The 16,739-nt window shown below is 34.4% G+C and overlaps 1 protein-coding gene across 1 annotated transcript; it reads right to left on the bottom strand.

The window, feature by feature from the left end:
* Positions 1-4,974: 4,974 nt before the first annotated feature.
* On the bottom strand, positions 4,975-14,971 carry LOC127562432 (zinc finger protein 850-like). The gene has a single exon (XM_051998147.1). The coding sequence runs from the start codon at positions 14,880-14,882 to the stop codon at positions 12,756-12,758; it is 2,127 nt and encodes a 708-aa protein (XP_051854107.1). The 5' UTR covers positions 14,883-14,971; the 3' UTR covers positions 4,975-12,755.
* Between the last annotated feature and the right edge of the window lie 1,768 nt (positions 14,972-16,739).

Here is a 16,739-nt window from a genome sequence, read left to right as displayed (position 1 = left end):
TATGGGAACCTGGCCAAGTCACTTCATCCTGTTTGCCTCAGTTTTCTCATCTGTAAAATGAGCTAGAAAAAGAAATGACAAACCCACTCCAGTATCTTTGCCAAAAAACCCTTTCTCCCCCATCCCCATCAATGGAGTCACAGATACTGGTGAATAATTGAACAACAGATCAGGTGAGACTTGATTGGCATCAAGACAATCACACTTAATTTGATGACAATGATTTCTATGCATAGGTTATTTTATTTTAAAGCGTTTATCTTACCAAACATATGGAAAAATAGTTTTCAACATTCACTTTTACAAAAGCTTGTTCCAACTTTTTCTCCTTTCCTCCATTCCCACTTCCATAGACAACAAGCAATCCAATATAGATTAAACATGTTATGCATTGATTCTATAAGATAAGCATGAATTTATTAATAAAAAGAGCCACTGGCTTTCTCACTGAATTCAGAGTTGGAGGATGAAAGGCAGTCCCTTCTCCTCTCCTCCAGTCCCATTTTAAAGGATAGAACAAAGAACAGGAGTTGATAGGTGGGGAAACAAATGTTCAAAGTCTGAAATGTGATTTGATAACCCTTCTTTTCCTTTTGGATATGTTGATGTTTTCTACCTGAATGTTATGTTAACTGTTAACAGTTAATGTTAACAAATTTCCTCTAATTGCCCAAAGCACCTAGAGACAATATTTCCAATAGGTGTCATTCTGAAATAACATCAAATGTCCTAGATTTGAATCAGGATAATTAAAAGTATAGAAGGTAATAAGTTTCCTTGACATGAAGTGATTTGCAGGTAGTGCTGAAATAGCATTTCCTTTTGATTTAAAGCATTTTATGAGAGTACTGCACTTTTGAGTTTAGTCCAGAGTTTTTCTTCAATGGAAAATGATTGAGAGGAACACTGAACTTTTGCATTTAATTAAAAGAGCAACACTGTGGGAGCAGGTAGGTGGTACAATAGATGGAGGACTTGAGTTCAAATCTGGCCTCAGACTCTCAACACTTCCTAGCTGTGTGAACTTGGGCAAGTCACTTAACCCCAATTGTATCAGAAAAAATTATATATATATAAAGAGCAATGCTGAACTTTTAAACTCATTAGCTTCTTCACCCAGAGATTGTTTTTGTTGTAGATCCTTTGTTCTTGAAGATGGATACTATGGGTGGTGATGGTGATGCATTAATTTACAAGTGAGTTGAATTTGTGAAGCAAAATTGTGCAGTTCTTAGTTTCACTTTTCCAGTCATCTGAGCCCAGTGGCAAGATATAGGTCAAATAACTGGGGATATTCCCCCACCAAACCCCTGCCATTTCTACCTGATGTGTAAACCTATCAACAACTGTGACACATTTTAGGGTCCCAAAGTAGTGGTTTTTCCATTATCAACAAAAAAAGAACAAAATTTTAAGATGTTACAAACTAATTTGCAGTCCATTTTGATGTCTATAATTGCCAAGAAATTCAGATATTTGTTGATCAATGCACTTTCTGATCTCTCTTGGTCCCCTCTGTTTGGATAATTTACTTACACTTCTCATAAAAGAATTGTAGGACAAAAAGAGAAGTTGAGCTGGTCTCATGGTAAGGAAGAGGGCTGATAGGTGCATAGACAAAGCACTCCACTAGTGCCCTTGAGATGTTAGAAGGAAATAAGAAAGAACTTCTTCATACCAGATGGATCCCATGTGGTACACTTATGTGAGGACATAATAGACAAACATTGATGGTGTGAGATCTATATTGTTGGAAGGAGCTTCCTAACTGAAGAGATAATAGAACAGGTCACCTGAATAGTGAGCCTATGTATTTATTGATTTTCTTGGTTTTGCTTGCTTCATTCTTTCTCCATTCATTTATATATTCCCCACATGCTTCTCTGAATTCTTCATATCCAATGTTTCTTATGGCACAATAATATTTCATACATTAATACTCCACAATGTATTTAGACATTCTCCAATTGATGAACATCAATTTTGCTTCTCTTTTGATTTTACTTCATTTCTTGCTACCCCCCCCCCAAAAAAAGCATTGCAATAAACACTTTAGTGTGGATAGAATCTTTCTTGATCTGACTTTCTCAGAGTTTATACCTTGTAAAGGAGTCTCTGTGTCACAAGGTATGCGTATTTGATCACCTTTTAATAAATCACAATTTTAAATGACTTTTCAAAACAGTTGGACCAATTCATGGCTGTATGCATTATATTGCTGTGCCTCTTATTCAACAAGCCCCTAACACTTTATCCATCTTTTGTCATCTCTGTTAACTTAATGTGTGTAAGGTTAAAGAATCTTAATAAGAGTTATTTTCTACCTGAATAAATATGGCAAGAAACTACTCTACTGGTTAAATAGAAAGAGCTGCTCATTTAGAAATGACTTCCAAGTTGATTAACTTAACAGAGATCTTGTTTTTAAATTTTAAATGGAATTTCTCTCTCTTGTTGATGGATTTTGTCAGTAATATATAAAATGCTGATGATTTGTGTGGGTTTATTTAATATTCTGCAACTTTGCTAAAGCTGTGAATTGTTTCCAGTAAATTTTTGAATGATTTTCTAGGATTCTCTAAGTATATAATCATATCATTTGCAATGATAGTTTTATTTCCTCATTGCCTAGTCTAATTCCTTTAATTTTTTTTCTTTTCTTATTGCTAATGCCAACATTTCTACTACTATGTTGGATTATAGTGGTGAATGGACATCCTTGTTTTACCCCTGATCTTATTGGGAATAAGTCCAACTTTTCTCCATTAGAAATAGTGTTTTCTGTAGGTTTTATATGCATACTGCTTATTATGTCAAGGAAAGCTTTCTTCATCCCTATGCTGTCTAGTGTTTTTGATAGGAATGGGTGCTGTACTTTGTCAAAAGCTTTTTCTGCATCTATTGAGATTATTGTATGATTTCTATTGGTTTTGTTATTGATATGGTCAATTATAGTAATAGTTTTCCCAATATTGACACAGCCCTGCATTCGTGATATAAATCCTACTTGGTCATAGTGTATTATCCTGCTGATAAGTTGCTAATATTTCATTTAAAATTTTTGTCTCAATGTTCATTAGGGAGATTGGTCTATAATTTTCTTTCTTCGTTTTGGTCCTTCCTGGTTTAGGTATCAGTGCCATATTTGTTTCATAGAAGGAATTTGGCAGTACTCCTTTACCTATTTTTCCAAATTTACATAGTATTGGAATTAATTGTTCTTTAAATATTTGGCAGAATTCACTTGTGAATCCGTCTGGCCTTGGCGATTTTTCCTTAGGAAATTCATTGATGACTTGTTCAATTTCATTTTCTAAAATGGGACTATTTCTCCTGTTAACCTGAGCAGTTTATATTTTTGTAAATATCCGTCCATTTCAGTTTAATTGTCAGGCTTGCTACCATAGAGTTGGGCAAAATAGCTCCTAATTATTTTTGTAATTTCTTTTTCATTGGTGATAAGTTCCCCATTTCATTTTTGATGCTGGTGATTTATTGTTGTTGTTGTTCTTTTTTCTTTCTTTTTTTCTGATCAAATTAACTAAAGATTTGTTTATCTTGTTAGTTTTTTTTCATAAAATCAATTCTTAATTTTATTTATTTCAATAAGTTTTCTTAGTTTTTATTTTATTAATCTTTTCTTTGAGTTTCAAGATTTCTAATTTGGTATTTAATTGAGAGTTTTAAATTTGTTCTTTTTCTAACTTTTTAGTTGCATACCTAATTCATCGATCTCTTTCTCTATTTTATTTATGTAGTTATTTAATGATATAAAATTTCCTCTAAGTGCTGTTTTGGTTGCATCCCGTAAGTTTTGGTATGTTGTCTCATTATTGTTATTTTCTTGGATGAAATTATGGATTGTTTCTGTGATTTGTTGTTTGACCCACTCATTCTTTAGAATGATTATTTACTTTTCAATTGGTGTATAGTCCCTGGACCTTTATTGAATATAATTTTTATTGCACTGTGGTCTGAAAAGGAAGCATTTACTATTTCTGCCGTTTTGCATTTGATTGTGAGGTTTTTATGCCCTAATACATGGTCAGTTTTTGTGAAGAGGACAAGTACTGCTGAGAAAAAGGTGTATTCCTTTCTATCCCTATTCAATTTTCTCCAGGGGTCTATCATATCTAGTTTCCTAGGATCCTATTAACCTCCCTAGTTTCTTTCTTATTTATTTTGTGGTTAGATTTGTCTGATTTTGAGAGGGGAAGATTGAGGTACCCCACTAGAATAGTTTTGCTGTCTACTTCTTCTTGTAACTAGCTTAAAATCTTCTCAAGGAATTTGCCTGCTCTACCACTTGGTGCATACACTTCATTATTTATGATACCCTTTATCAAGATGTACTTTCCTTCCTTATCTCTTTTAATATGATCTATTTTTACTTTTGCTTTATCTGAGACCAGAATTGCCACCCCCCCCTTTTTTTTTTTACTCCAGCTAAAGAATAATAAATTGTTCTAGCCTTTTAACCTTTACTCTGTATGTGTCTCTCTGTGTCAAGTGTAAACATATTGTAGGATTCTGTTTTTTAATCCACTCTATTTGCTTTCTTTTTATGGGAGAGTTCATTCCATTCCCATTCACAATTATGATTAGCAGATCTTTATTTCCTATATTTTTCCCCCCTGTATACACTTTTGTTCTTTATACCCTATTCTTAATTGTTCCTAATTGTATTTTTTTTACCCACCCTACCCATTACCTTATCTCCTATCACCCCTTTCCCCTTCTCTTACTAATTTCTTTTAACCAACTCCTCTCACTACCTTTTTTTCCTATCAAGCTTTCCTTCCTTCTTTTACCCTTTTCCTTAGTGTTTCTGCCCTCCCTTCTCTTTTCCTCTTTCTTCTCCTACGTCTTTCTAGAGTTTAGATAAATTTCCATATTCAACTGAATGATTTAAGTTATTTCCTTTTAAAGTCAAAACTGATGAGATCAAGCTTGAGACAATGCTTATCCCTTTCACTTCTTTCCCTCAATTATATCATGTGAACTAATTGTCCCATTATTCCTCCCCTTTCTTCTTTTTTCCAGTACCCCTTAAGGTCTTTTTTTTTTTTTTTTTTATGTTATCACATCAGAGTCCATTCACAATCACACCCTCAGACTATATGATGTTTCTCTTTGACTGCCCCAGTGTCAGATACAGTTAGTAAGAGTTACAGATATTGTTTTCTTATCTAAGGATGTAAACAGTTTAATCTTTAAATATTTATATTTTCTCCTGTTTAGCTTTTTATGATTCTCTTGAATCCTGTGTTTATAGATTAAATTTCCTGCTTAGTTCTGTTTCTTTTTCCCAATAGAAATGATTGAAAGTCTTACTTCATTGAAGATCCATCTTCTTTCTTGAAAGATGATGCTGAGTCTCACTAGGTAGTTAATTCTTAATTGTAAGCCCAGGTCCTTTGCCTTCTGGAATACGGTATTCCAGACCCTTGGATTCTTTATTGTAGAAACTGCCAGATCCTGGGTAATCCTTACCTGCTGCTCATTGATATTTGAATTATTTTTGTCCGGCACCTTGCAGTATTTTTTCTTTAAGATTATAGTTTTAGAGTTTCCCAACAATGTTCCTTGGAGTTTTCCTTGTGGGATTTCTTTGCAGAGGTGATCAATGGATTCTTTTAATGAGTATTTCCTCCTCTGTTTGTAGAATTATCAGGGCAGTTTTCCTTAATGACTTCTTGTAGAATGCTATCCAGGCTCTCTTTTTTGATCATGGCTTCAGGTAGCCAGTAATTTTAAAATTGTCTCTTTTGAATCTATTTTCCAAGTTGGCTATTTTCCCGTTGAGGTATTTCACATTTTCTTCCATTTTTTCATTTGATTGATTTTTGTTGTCTCACAAAGTCAATAGCTTCCATTTGCCCTGTTCTAGTTTTTACTGTGTGATTTTCTCAGTTCTTTTGTATCTCTTTTTTCCATCTGGTTTATTCTACTTTTTAAGGAGTTTTCTTCAGACAACTTTTTTCCCCTTCCTTTTCCAAACTGTTCATTCTCTCATGCACACCTCTCATTTCTTTTTTTTCCTTCTACTTCTCTCATTTGCCTTTTGAAGGTTTTATGAGCATTTCCAAGAAGCCTCTTCAGGTTTTAGACCAATGTCTGAGACCAGATTTGAACTCGGGTCCTCCTGACTTCAGGGTTTATGCTCTATCCGCTGCACCACCCAGTTGCCCCTGCTCGTGTTTTTAAGAGGAATGGGTGCTGTAATTTTTTTCAAAAACTTTTTCTGTATCTATTTAGACAATGATTTGAGTTAGTTTTTTTTTTTTTTTTAATTTATATGGCCATTTATGCTGATAGTTTTTCTGATATTGAACCAACCCTGAATTCCTAGTATAAATCTCACCTGGCTATAGTGAATTATCCTGGTTATAAACTACTTAATCTCTTTGCAAATTAAAATTTTTGCATCAACATTCATTAGTGGAATTGGTTTATATTTTTCTTACTATTTTAAGAGTAAGCACTATGTCTGTGTCACAAAAGGAACTTGGTAAGATTCCCTTTTCTATTTTTCCAATATAATACTTGAACTAATTGCTCTTTATATGTTTGGTAGAATTCTCCCATAAATCAATATGGTCATGGAGGTTTTTTATTAGCAATTTCATTGATGGCTTATTCGATTTCTTTTTCCAAAACAGGGTTAAGTATTTTATTTCCTCTTCTGTTAACCTAGGCAATTCATATTTTTGTAAATATTCATCCATTTCTATTAGATTGTCAGATTTATTGGCATACAGTTGGGCAAAACAGTTCCTAATTGTTGCTTTACTTTTTTCTTTATTGAAGCGAAGTACACTTTTTTCATTTTTGATTCTGGTAATTCAGTTTTCTTCTTTCCTTTTTTCCTAATCAAATTAACCAAAGGATTATTTCATGTTTTTTTATTTTGTTTTTCATAAAATCAACTCTTGGTTTTATTAGTTTTCTAACTTTTAAGTTTTATTAATCTTCTTTGATGTTCAGAATCTCTAATTTGGTATTTAATTTGTATTTTTTTGCTGAGGCAATTGGGGGTAAGTGACTTGCCCAGGATCACACAGCTAGGCAGTAGTGTCTTGAGACCAGATTTGAACTCAGACCCTTCTGACTTTAGGGCTGGTGCTCTATCCACTGAGCCATCTAGCTGCCCCTAATTTGGTTTTTAAGTTTATTTTTTTCCCCTAGCTTTTTTTGTTGTATGCCCAATTCATTGATCTTTCATTTCTCTATTTTTATTCATGTAAGCATCTAATGATATAAAATTTCCTCTAAGAACTGCTTTAGTTGCATCCCATAAACTTTGGTATTGTTTCATTGTCATTCTCTTTGATGAAATTATTGTTTCTCTTTGTTGTTTGATCTACTTATTCTCTAGGATTATTTAGTTTCCAATTTTTTGCCTATTTTTCCATTGCTCTTTTTTACATATAATTTTTATTACATCATGATATGAAAAAGATACATTTATATTTCTGCCTTTTTAATTTCATCTTGAGGTTTTTATATCCTAATATATGATCATTTTCTGTGTAGATGCCATGTATCACTAAGAAAAAAGATAATGTTCCTTTCTATTCCTATTCAAGTTTCTCCAAAGGTTGATTATAACTAACTTTACTAAAATTTTATTCATTGTTTAATTTTTTTCTTGTATATTTGGTGCTTAGATTTATCTATTTCTAAGAGAGTAGATTGGAATCCCTTACTAATATGTTTTTGCTATCTATTTCTTCCTATAACTTCCTCTAAAAATCTAAAAGTGCTATACACTTGGCACATGTTTAGTACTGATATTACTTTATCATCTATGGTATCTTTCAGCAAGATGTAGTTTCCTTCTTTATCTCTTTTATTTAGATATTTTGTTTTGTCTGAGATAAGGTTTTCTACCCCTGCTTTTTTTTTTTTTTTTTAACTTCATCTGAAGCACAGCATATCTTGCTCCAGCCTCTCTCCCTTTTATTCTGTGCTCACCTCTGCTTCAAATCTGTTTCTTATAAAAAATAAATTATAGGATTTTGGTTTTTAATCCAGTCTGCTATGCCCTTCTATCTTATGAATTTATCTCTTTTACATTCACATTTATATAAACAGTTACCTATTTCCCTCCAACCTACTTTTCCTCATTTCTTTCTCCTTTCACCCTTTCCTTGCTCACCACCTTCCTCAATCTGTCTTCCTATCAGACTATTTTTCTGCCCTTCTTTCTAGCAACCTTCCCTTTTCCCCTTTCCCTCTTTTTCTATAGTGAACTAAGCATGTGTGTTATTCCCTCTTTGAGCCAAATTCAATGAAATTGTTTCAAGCAATTTTCAATCCTCTCCATTTTCCCCCTCTACAATCTCTTCATATGAGGAAATTTACATTTTACCTTCCCTTTTCTTTCCTCCCAGTACAATTCTCTTTCCACCCCTTTTTTCTTATTTCTTTTTATAATAATGACATTTTCTTATTTCTTATTATAACATCACATTAAAGTAAACTAATACTCACACCATCTATGTATGTATAACTTGTCTAATTGCCCGACTAAAGATATAATTGTCAAAATTACAAGTATCATCTTCTCATGTATAGATGTAAAGTTTAAACCATAAATAACATTTTCCCCCTGCTTAATTTTTTATCCTTCTCATGAGTCTTGTATTTGAAGACTGAATTTTCTGTTTAGTTCTGGTCCTTTCATCTGAAATAATTTTCAATTATTTTTCAATCTGAAAAAAATAAGTTCCTTTTCATTTCCCTCCTCCCCCCTTGGAAAATAATGCTAAATTTTTGCTGGACAGTTGACTCTATAGTCTCAGTTCTTTTGTCTTCTATAATATATACCATGTCCTCTGATCCCTTAATATAGAAACTGCTAAGTCCTGGGTAATTCTGAACGTGGCTCCTGAATATCCAAATTGTTCCTTTCTGGCTTCTTGCAGGATTTTCTACTTGATCTGATAATACTGGAATTTAACTACGGTATTCTTTGGAGTTTTCACTTTGAGATCTTGTTCAGGAGGTGATTGGAGACTTCTTTCAATGACTATTTTATCTTCTGGTTCTAGAATATCAGGGCACTTTTCCTTGATAATATCTTGAAAGATGTTGTCTAGACTCTTATTTTAATTGGGGCTTTCAGGAAATCCAGTAATTCTTAAATGAACTCTCTTGGATTTATTTTCCAAGTTGCTTGTTCTTCCAATGAGGTATTTTACATTTTTTTCTAGTTTTTCATTATAAGTTTTTGACTGATTTTTTATGTCTCATTGTATCATTACCTTCCATTTGTCTAATTCTAGTTTTTAATGAATTTTTTTCTGTCATTTTAAAAAAATCTCCTTTTCCATTTGACCAATTTGACTTTTAAAGGAGTTATTTTCTTAAGTATATGTTTTTTCCCACTTTAAGGATTTTTCTTTTTCTTTTTTTTTTATTATAGCTTTTTTATTTAGAAGTTATATACATGGGTAATTTTATAGCATTGATAATTGCCAAACCTTTTGTTCCACCTTTTCCCCTCCTTTCCCCCACCCCTTCCCCCAGATGGCAGGTTGACCAATACATGTTAAATATCTTAAAGTATAAATTAAATACAAAATAAGTAAACATGTCGAAAAGAATCGGACTCTGAAATAGTGTACAATTAGCCTGTGAAGGAAATCAGAACTGCAGGTGGACAAAAATAGAGGAATGGGAATTCTATGTAATGGTTCTTAGTCATCTCCAGAGTTCTTTCGCTGGGTGTAGCTGGTTCAATTCATTCCTTCTCCATTGGAACTAATTTAGTTCATCTCATTGCTGAAAATGGCCAGGTCCATCAGAATTGATCATCATATAGTATTGTTGTTGAAGTATATAATAATCTCCTGGTCCTGCTCATTTCACTCAGCATCAGTTCCTGTTAGTCTCTTCAGGCCTTTCTGAAATCAAAGGATTTTTCTTTAGCTAATTTTTGTGCTTCCTTTTCCAAGCTGTTGACAATTCTTCCCCCTCACCTCAATTCTTCATGAATCATTTCTTTCCCTTTTTTTTTTTTTTTAAATACCTCTCTTACTTGATTTCTAAAATCCTTTTTGATCTCTTTCAAGTGAACTTTTGAGCTTCAGACAATTCATATTCCCTTTTGAGGCTTCAAATGTAGACATTTTGCCACTGTTGTCATCTTCTAAGTTTGTGTTCTGATCTTTCCTGTCATCATAATTATTTATGGTCATGGCTTTTTAGGTTTTTTGCTCATGTTTTTTAAAGAGTTGAGCTTTGCTCAGAGGTCATAGGGGACACTGTCTCAAACTTCTTTTGCAGGGAGATAGGATCTATTCACTCTCTTTCCAGAGGAGCTGTGCTCCTGTGCTGGGTTGGCCTGGCCTACTTTAGTATGTTGTGCCAGGGTTTGGACATTTGCAATTTGCCTTTGGCAAGACTGGAGACCTCAAAGCTGGTCTGCTTAGCCACTGGCCCATTGAGTCAGGACTGAAGGGCATCCATTGCTGATCTGTGTGGTTGCCAAGAGCCTCCTGTTAAATTCCCTGGAGCACACCTGCACTGAGCTGTGTTCCCCTTTTACCCAAGTGAGTTAGACCTAGACTACTAGTCTACCATCTTCATTATTCTCCTAAGGCCATAGTAGTATAGAATCCCAATCCCAATCCATGTCTTCTCTCTCCAAATCTAGTGCTCTTTCTATTCCATCATATTACCTTTCAAGGAGATCAGGTAAAAAAGAAGGAATCAATATACGCAAGAAGCCATCTGCTATCCCATGTAATTTTTAATTTCTTCCTCCCCCTCCCCAATGGGTTATATAGCTAGATAAAACAAACTAAATATGTAAGGCATCAGTACCATTTCATCTTCACCCAATGTTCTCTACCTAATTAATTTTCCTTTTTAAAAAATGTCTTTATATTCAATGAAGAAAGCAATAAACAATTATATTTTTATTCTGCAAAAAATTGATAATAGTAGGTAAATATAGGCCTAATGTATGTCATCCCACTTTCCCCTTCTCCAAAGACATTTATAAATTTTACTCTGCCCTCATATACAATAGTCACTGTGTAGACAAGTCAAATTGGGAAGGAAAAGGTCTGAAAACCACTTTTTGTAGGTAGAGGTGATAATCCTGTTGTATCTTGCTTGACTTAGTCAGACCACAGTTTATGAGAGTCAGTCAACAAGAATTTGTTAAGTACCTATTTATAATCCAGGCACTGAACTGAGCCTCTGACCTAGGGACACAAAAAATGGCAGAAGACATTCCCTGCTTGGAAGGAACTCACAGACTAAAGGAAGTGATGACACAGAAATAAACATGACAAAGAACATACATGTTTCCACCTATCTGTGATGAAGAGGAGGTAATCAACAGAGGTATTGATAAGCCTGAATACATCCAGAGAAGGCCTATGAATATGATGGAGACTTTGCCAAATGAGGATCAGTTGAAAGAACTGAGGCTGCTTAACCTGAAGAAAAGAAAATTTGGGCAACACGAAATACTCTTTAAATACCTGAAAGGCTTTCATGTCTAGGATGAATCACTCTTGTTCTGCTTGGCTCCAGAGAGATTCCCTAGGACTGATGAGTGTAGATTGCAAGAGACAGATTTCAGCTGGACATGATCGTAAATGTCTTAATAATGGGCTCCCTATCAGGTCTTTAAGCAGAAATGTTTCCATAAATTTGGACTAGAGGGCCCTTGAAGCCCCTTCCAGTGACTAAGAAACAAGAGCATCGTCATTAGCATCCAAATGAATTTGGTTAGAAATCTTTCTTCCTAGAAGTGTTTGTTCTTCCTGGCAAAGGAAGATTTTTCTGACTTACAGTGAAAAAATAGAGATTTCCCATTGTGCCTTTTGAATTGCTCCTTTAGGTCCAACATGTTTATCTCTGAATGGGAAACCATTACTCTGATGAGGGTGCTGTCACTAAGTATCTAAGGCCTTCATTGATTTGTAGAGTACATGTGGCAAGCAGAGCAGGAACAACCATGGGAAGCTTTTCAGACAGAAATTACAAGACCTCTTGCTGCTCAATAGTGGCTTTTTTTTTTTTTTTTTTTAATATTGGTTTTGTTCTGTCTCAGATTCCTCAACAGAATCCGTTCCTTATCTCCAGGATTGTTGAGTCTCAAAAATTAGGAGGAAAAAACTACCTCAAGTTAATGAGAAACTTCTTGATTATCACATGCAGTGACCTGGATGTAAGCTAAATATGGATGTAGGTGGCCTGCAGAAGACTACAAAATTCCCTCATTTGTATACCCTTGATCAAAGAAATCATATTTTTTCCCTTGATCTGACTAACTTAATGACACATTTTCCTTATTCTGATGGCATTTTATTTTTGAGTTCTTCCATGTATAATTTGTCACTCAGTTCTGCAATTTATGTCTCCTCTTTTTCACAACCTGGAAGGGTCGCATGAATTATTTTCCTTATCTTACCACTCTGTTATAGTCATATACAAAATTTAACCTTTACCAGTGACCTCCATATTCTAAAGAAAAGCATGGGTTCATTCTTAAGATTTCTTTTCATTATAAATTCTCTGATGAAAGGATAGGTGATGATTTCTAGCTGAAAGCTTCCCCACATTGCACTCAAAGATAGTTTGTACCCAGAGTGAATTTTCTGCTAAGAATCTCTAGTACTCCACTTCTATATCTTTCCTCATTCAGGTCAGCTATAAAATTCCCATACCTTTAATGAATTCTCTGATGGTAAACAAGGACTGACATTAGCTTGAAAGGAATGATTTCATTCTTAAAGTTTCTCTCCAGTGTGGATTTTCTTATGTGTAGCAAGTTTGGAACTGGATCTGAAAGCCTTTCCACATTGATTACAATCATAAGGTTTCTCTCCAGTATGGATTCTCTGATGTGCAATGAAACCATCCTTCCATGTAAAAGTCTTTCCACATTGATTACATTCATAAGGTTTCTCTCCAGTGTGGTATCTCTGATGTTCAATAAAACTAACCCTCCATGTAAAAGCCTTTCCACATTGATTACATTCATAAGGTTTCTCTCCAGTGTGGATTCTCTGATGTACAGTAAGAGCTCCCTTAACTCTAAAAGCCTTTCCACATTGGTTACAATCATAAGGTTTCTCTCCAGTGTGCCTTCTCTGATGTAAAGTAAGAGCTCCCCTTTCTGTGAAAGCCTTTCCACACTGGTTACATTCATAAGGTTTCTCTCCAGTGTGGATTCTCTGATGTAGAGTAAGAGTTCCCCTTTGCCTAAAAGTCTTTCCACATTGGTTACATTCATAAGGCTTCTCTCCAGTGTGGATTCTCTGATGCTGAACAAGATTATTCTTTTGTGTAAAAGTCTTTCCACATTGATCACATTCATAAGGTTTCTCTCCAGTGTGGATCCTTTGATGCAGAGTAAGAGCTCCCTTTTCTGTAAAAGCCTTTCCACACTGGTTACATGCATAAGGTTTTTCTCCAGTGTGGATTCTCTGATGTTGAACAAGATTTTTCTTCTGTGTAAAAATCTTTCCACATTGATCACATTCATAAGGCTTCTCTCCAGTATGTGTTTGTCTATTTTTAGCCATTTTGGAGATGGATCTGAAATGATTACAGTGACAAGATTTCTCTCCAGTGTGGATTCTCTGATGTTCAATGAAACCATCCTTTAATCTAAAAGTATTTCCACATTGATTACATTCATAAGATTTCTCTCCAGTGTGGATTCTTTGATGTTGAATGAGATTTTTTTTCCGTGTAAAAGTCTTTCCACATTGATAACATTCATAAGGTTTCTCCCCAGTGTGGGTTCTCTGATGTACAGTGAGAGCTCCCCGTCCTGTAAAAGCCTTTCCACATTGGTTACACTCATATGGTTTTTCACCAGTATGGATTCTCTGATGTGCAATAAAACCATCTCTCCGTCTAAAAGTCTTTCCACATTGATTACATTCATATGGTTTTTCATCAGTGTGGATTCTCTGATGTAGAATAAGAACTCCCCTTTTTGTAAAAGCCTTTCCACATTGGTTACATGCATAAGGTTTCTCTCCAGTGTGGATTCTCTGATGTTCAATGAAACCATCCCTCAATCTAAAAGTCTTTCCACATTGTTTACATTCATAAGGTTTCTCTCCTGTGTGAATTCTCTGATGCTGAACAAGTTTATTCTTCCATGTAAAAGTCTTTCCACATTGATTACATTCATAAGGTTTCTCTCCAGTGTGGATTCTCTGATGTACAGTAAGAGCTGCCCTTCCTCTAAAAGCCTTTCCACATTGATTACATTTAAAAGGTTTCTCTCCTGTGTGCATTCTCTGATGTGCATTAAAACCATCTCTCCGTGTAAAAGTCTTTCCACAATGATTACATTCATAAGGTTTCTCTCCAGTGTGAATTCTCTGATGTACAGTAAGTGCTTCCTTTTTCCTAAAAGCCTTTCCACATTGGTTGCATTCATAAGGTTTCTCTCCAGTGTGGATTCTTTGATGTGCAATTAAACCATCCCTTCGTCTAAAAGTCTTTCCACATTGATTACATTCATAAGGTTTCTCTCCTGTGTGGATTCTTTGATGTAGAGTAAGAACTCCCCTTTGTGTAAAAGACTTTCCACACTGATTACATTCATAAGGTTTCTCTCCAGTGTGGATTCTCTGATGTAGAATAAGAGCTCTCTTTTGTATAAAAGCCTTTTCACATTGGTTACATTCATAAGGTTTCTTTCCAGTGTGTATTCTCTCATGTGTAGCACAGATTTCTCTCCAAGTAAAATCACAGGGACTATCATTCATGAATCTTTGCTTGTGAGTGTCTACCAGAGAAAGGCTTAACTCTGCAATAGTTTCCTTCATTTTAAGTCTGATCTTTCCTTCTGAAAAAAAAACAAATAATAAATCAAATACAAACACTATAGACATATGTATATTTATATCTCCTTCCCTCTATCAGCAGAATAGAAACTCAATTACTTTCTATTTCCCCAGGCAGCAAAAAATCTTAAATGGACAGAAGCAATAATTTTAAAATTTCATTAGCTCACATCCCAAGGACAGTTACATTTCTAATGAGCTTCATACAAAATTTCATTGGATGCACATGATGAACCTTTGACAACAGAGGAAGTGCCTTCATTCTCATCTTAGACCATTAGCTCAGAATGATTTAGTGACTTGATCCAAATCTTAGCAGCTGAGACTAGAACTCAAATACTGTGAATGGGCATGCTGTGTCCATAGTACTGGACAAATTATCTTTACTTTCAATCTTTCCCTTTCATTGTTTGTACTTTCAATCCTTTCATTATAGATATAGTACCATTTGGTTCACACAAAATAAACATTCCAATATTTTATGATCTCTCTTACCTGTAAGCATGATAAATTTTCCTTGTGAACACAATGTTTTTCTTTGACATTATCTGAGGTCACAATTGAATACCAACATTTTTAAAAAAAATTTACTGGATACATAAGTGATTCTGTTTTAATGCATTATTTTTTTAAAATAGCCATTATTATTTTTTCCTAAAAAATTATCTTTAGATACCTCTGCTTACTAAAACAAAATTAGAGTCCTTCTAAGAAGCACAATTTTAAAAAATGCACTAAATTTCCCATGTCTGAAAATGTGTGTCTCACATAGGAATTTTTTTACCATCCTTTTGTGTGGAAGTCAACCACATGCTTCATTACTGGTCCTCTTATATACCTTCCTCTTTTGAGATTCACAAACTCTTAATTGAGATAATGGGCCAAGGGATTTCACCTAAACATTTATCAGTGGCACCTTAAGTGATAAATAATAGTCTAATTTGGTTATAAAGATATTTATCTGGGACAACGAGTATGTGCAACTTTCAACTTTAACAGCTACCTTTCTGTAATGATTCTAAAGTATCACAATTAGGAAATCATTGCTTTGGGGGAATCCTGTCATGATTACAACAAACTCTGACTCCTTTTAGGGGAAACATATTCTATCAGTTTCTCAACTTGACATCAAATTATTTCTAAAAGTCTAGGAAGATTGGACATTCATGTGCAAATGACCACAACTATGCAAAGATGCTCAATGGCTATCTCTTCACCAGTGTAGTTCTCTCATTTCTAGGTTACCTAGTAACCACATCTCATCCACCTGGTAATCACCAGATCAAGATCTGACCTGGTTTGCATTCTTGCAGCAATGGTGGCAGGCTACTTGAAAATAATAGTCACTAGAAATCCACAGTAGAGGCCTTCATGAAATCATGGACCACCACCACCTTTCTACAAAAAACAGACCTAGAAGTTACTCTTACTGAAATGTTAAGGTTGTTTTCTAATTTGAACTTATCCTTTCTTTATCTTATTTTTTTATCTGGCAGTTTCTCAGAAGAATTGGTTGGCAACATGGGTTGGTCATTCAGAAGAATTTCAGTGACAATGTAGCCACTTTACCAGTGGTAGTAAAAACAAAGTTATATCTGAAGAAATTCTATTCTTTCAAAGGTTGTTTATATATAAATATTATTTTTAAAAAACCCACCAAGCAATATTTGGAATGGACCTTCAAGTACATTTGCCATTTAATGCAACACTTGTCATAAACCAATAGAAAGATAAATCTTTTTAATAGTAACAAGCAATTCATTTTGACTGGTTAGAGTTTAATAAAATGAATTTCTATCTCTCAGCAGGAGCTTGTCCTTCTGTTTTCCATCTCATACACATGTGAGCATTTTTATTATATTCTGTTTCAAAATCAGAATACATCTGGTGGTACAGTAGACCTTG

This window comes from Antechinus flavipes, chromosome 4 (genome assembly GCF_016432865.1).
Source record: "Antechinus flavipes isolate AdamAnt ecotype Samford, QLD, Australia chromosome 4, AdamAnt_v2, whole genome shotgun sequence".
NCBI classification, from domain to species: Eukaryota; Metazoa; Chordata; class Mammalia; order Dasyuromorphia; family Dasyuridae; genus Antechinus; species Antechinus flavipes.
The sequence above is the reverse complement of the archived record's forward strand: the minus strand, read 5'-3'. Positions and strand labels throughout refer to the sequence as shown.

Bases quoted from the DNA above. Each gene is read 5' to 3' on its own strand.
- LOC127562432 (XM_051998147.1), bottom strand. From the start codon at position 14,882: ATGTCTATAGTGTTTGTATTTGATTTATTATTTGTTTTTTTTTCAGAA.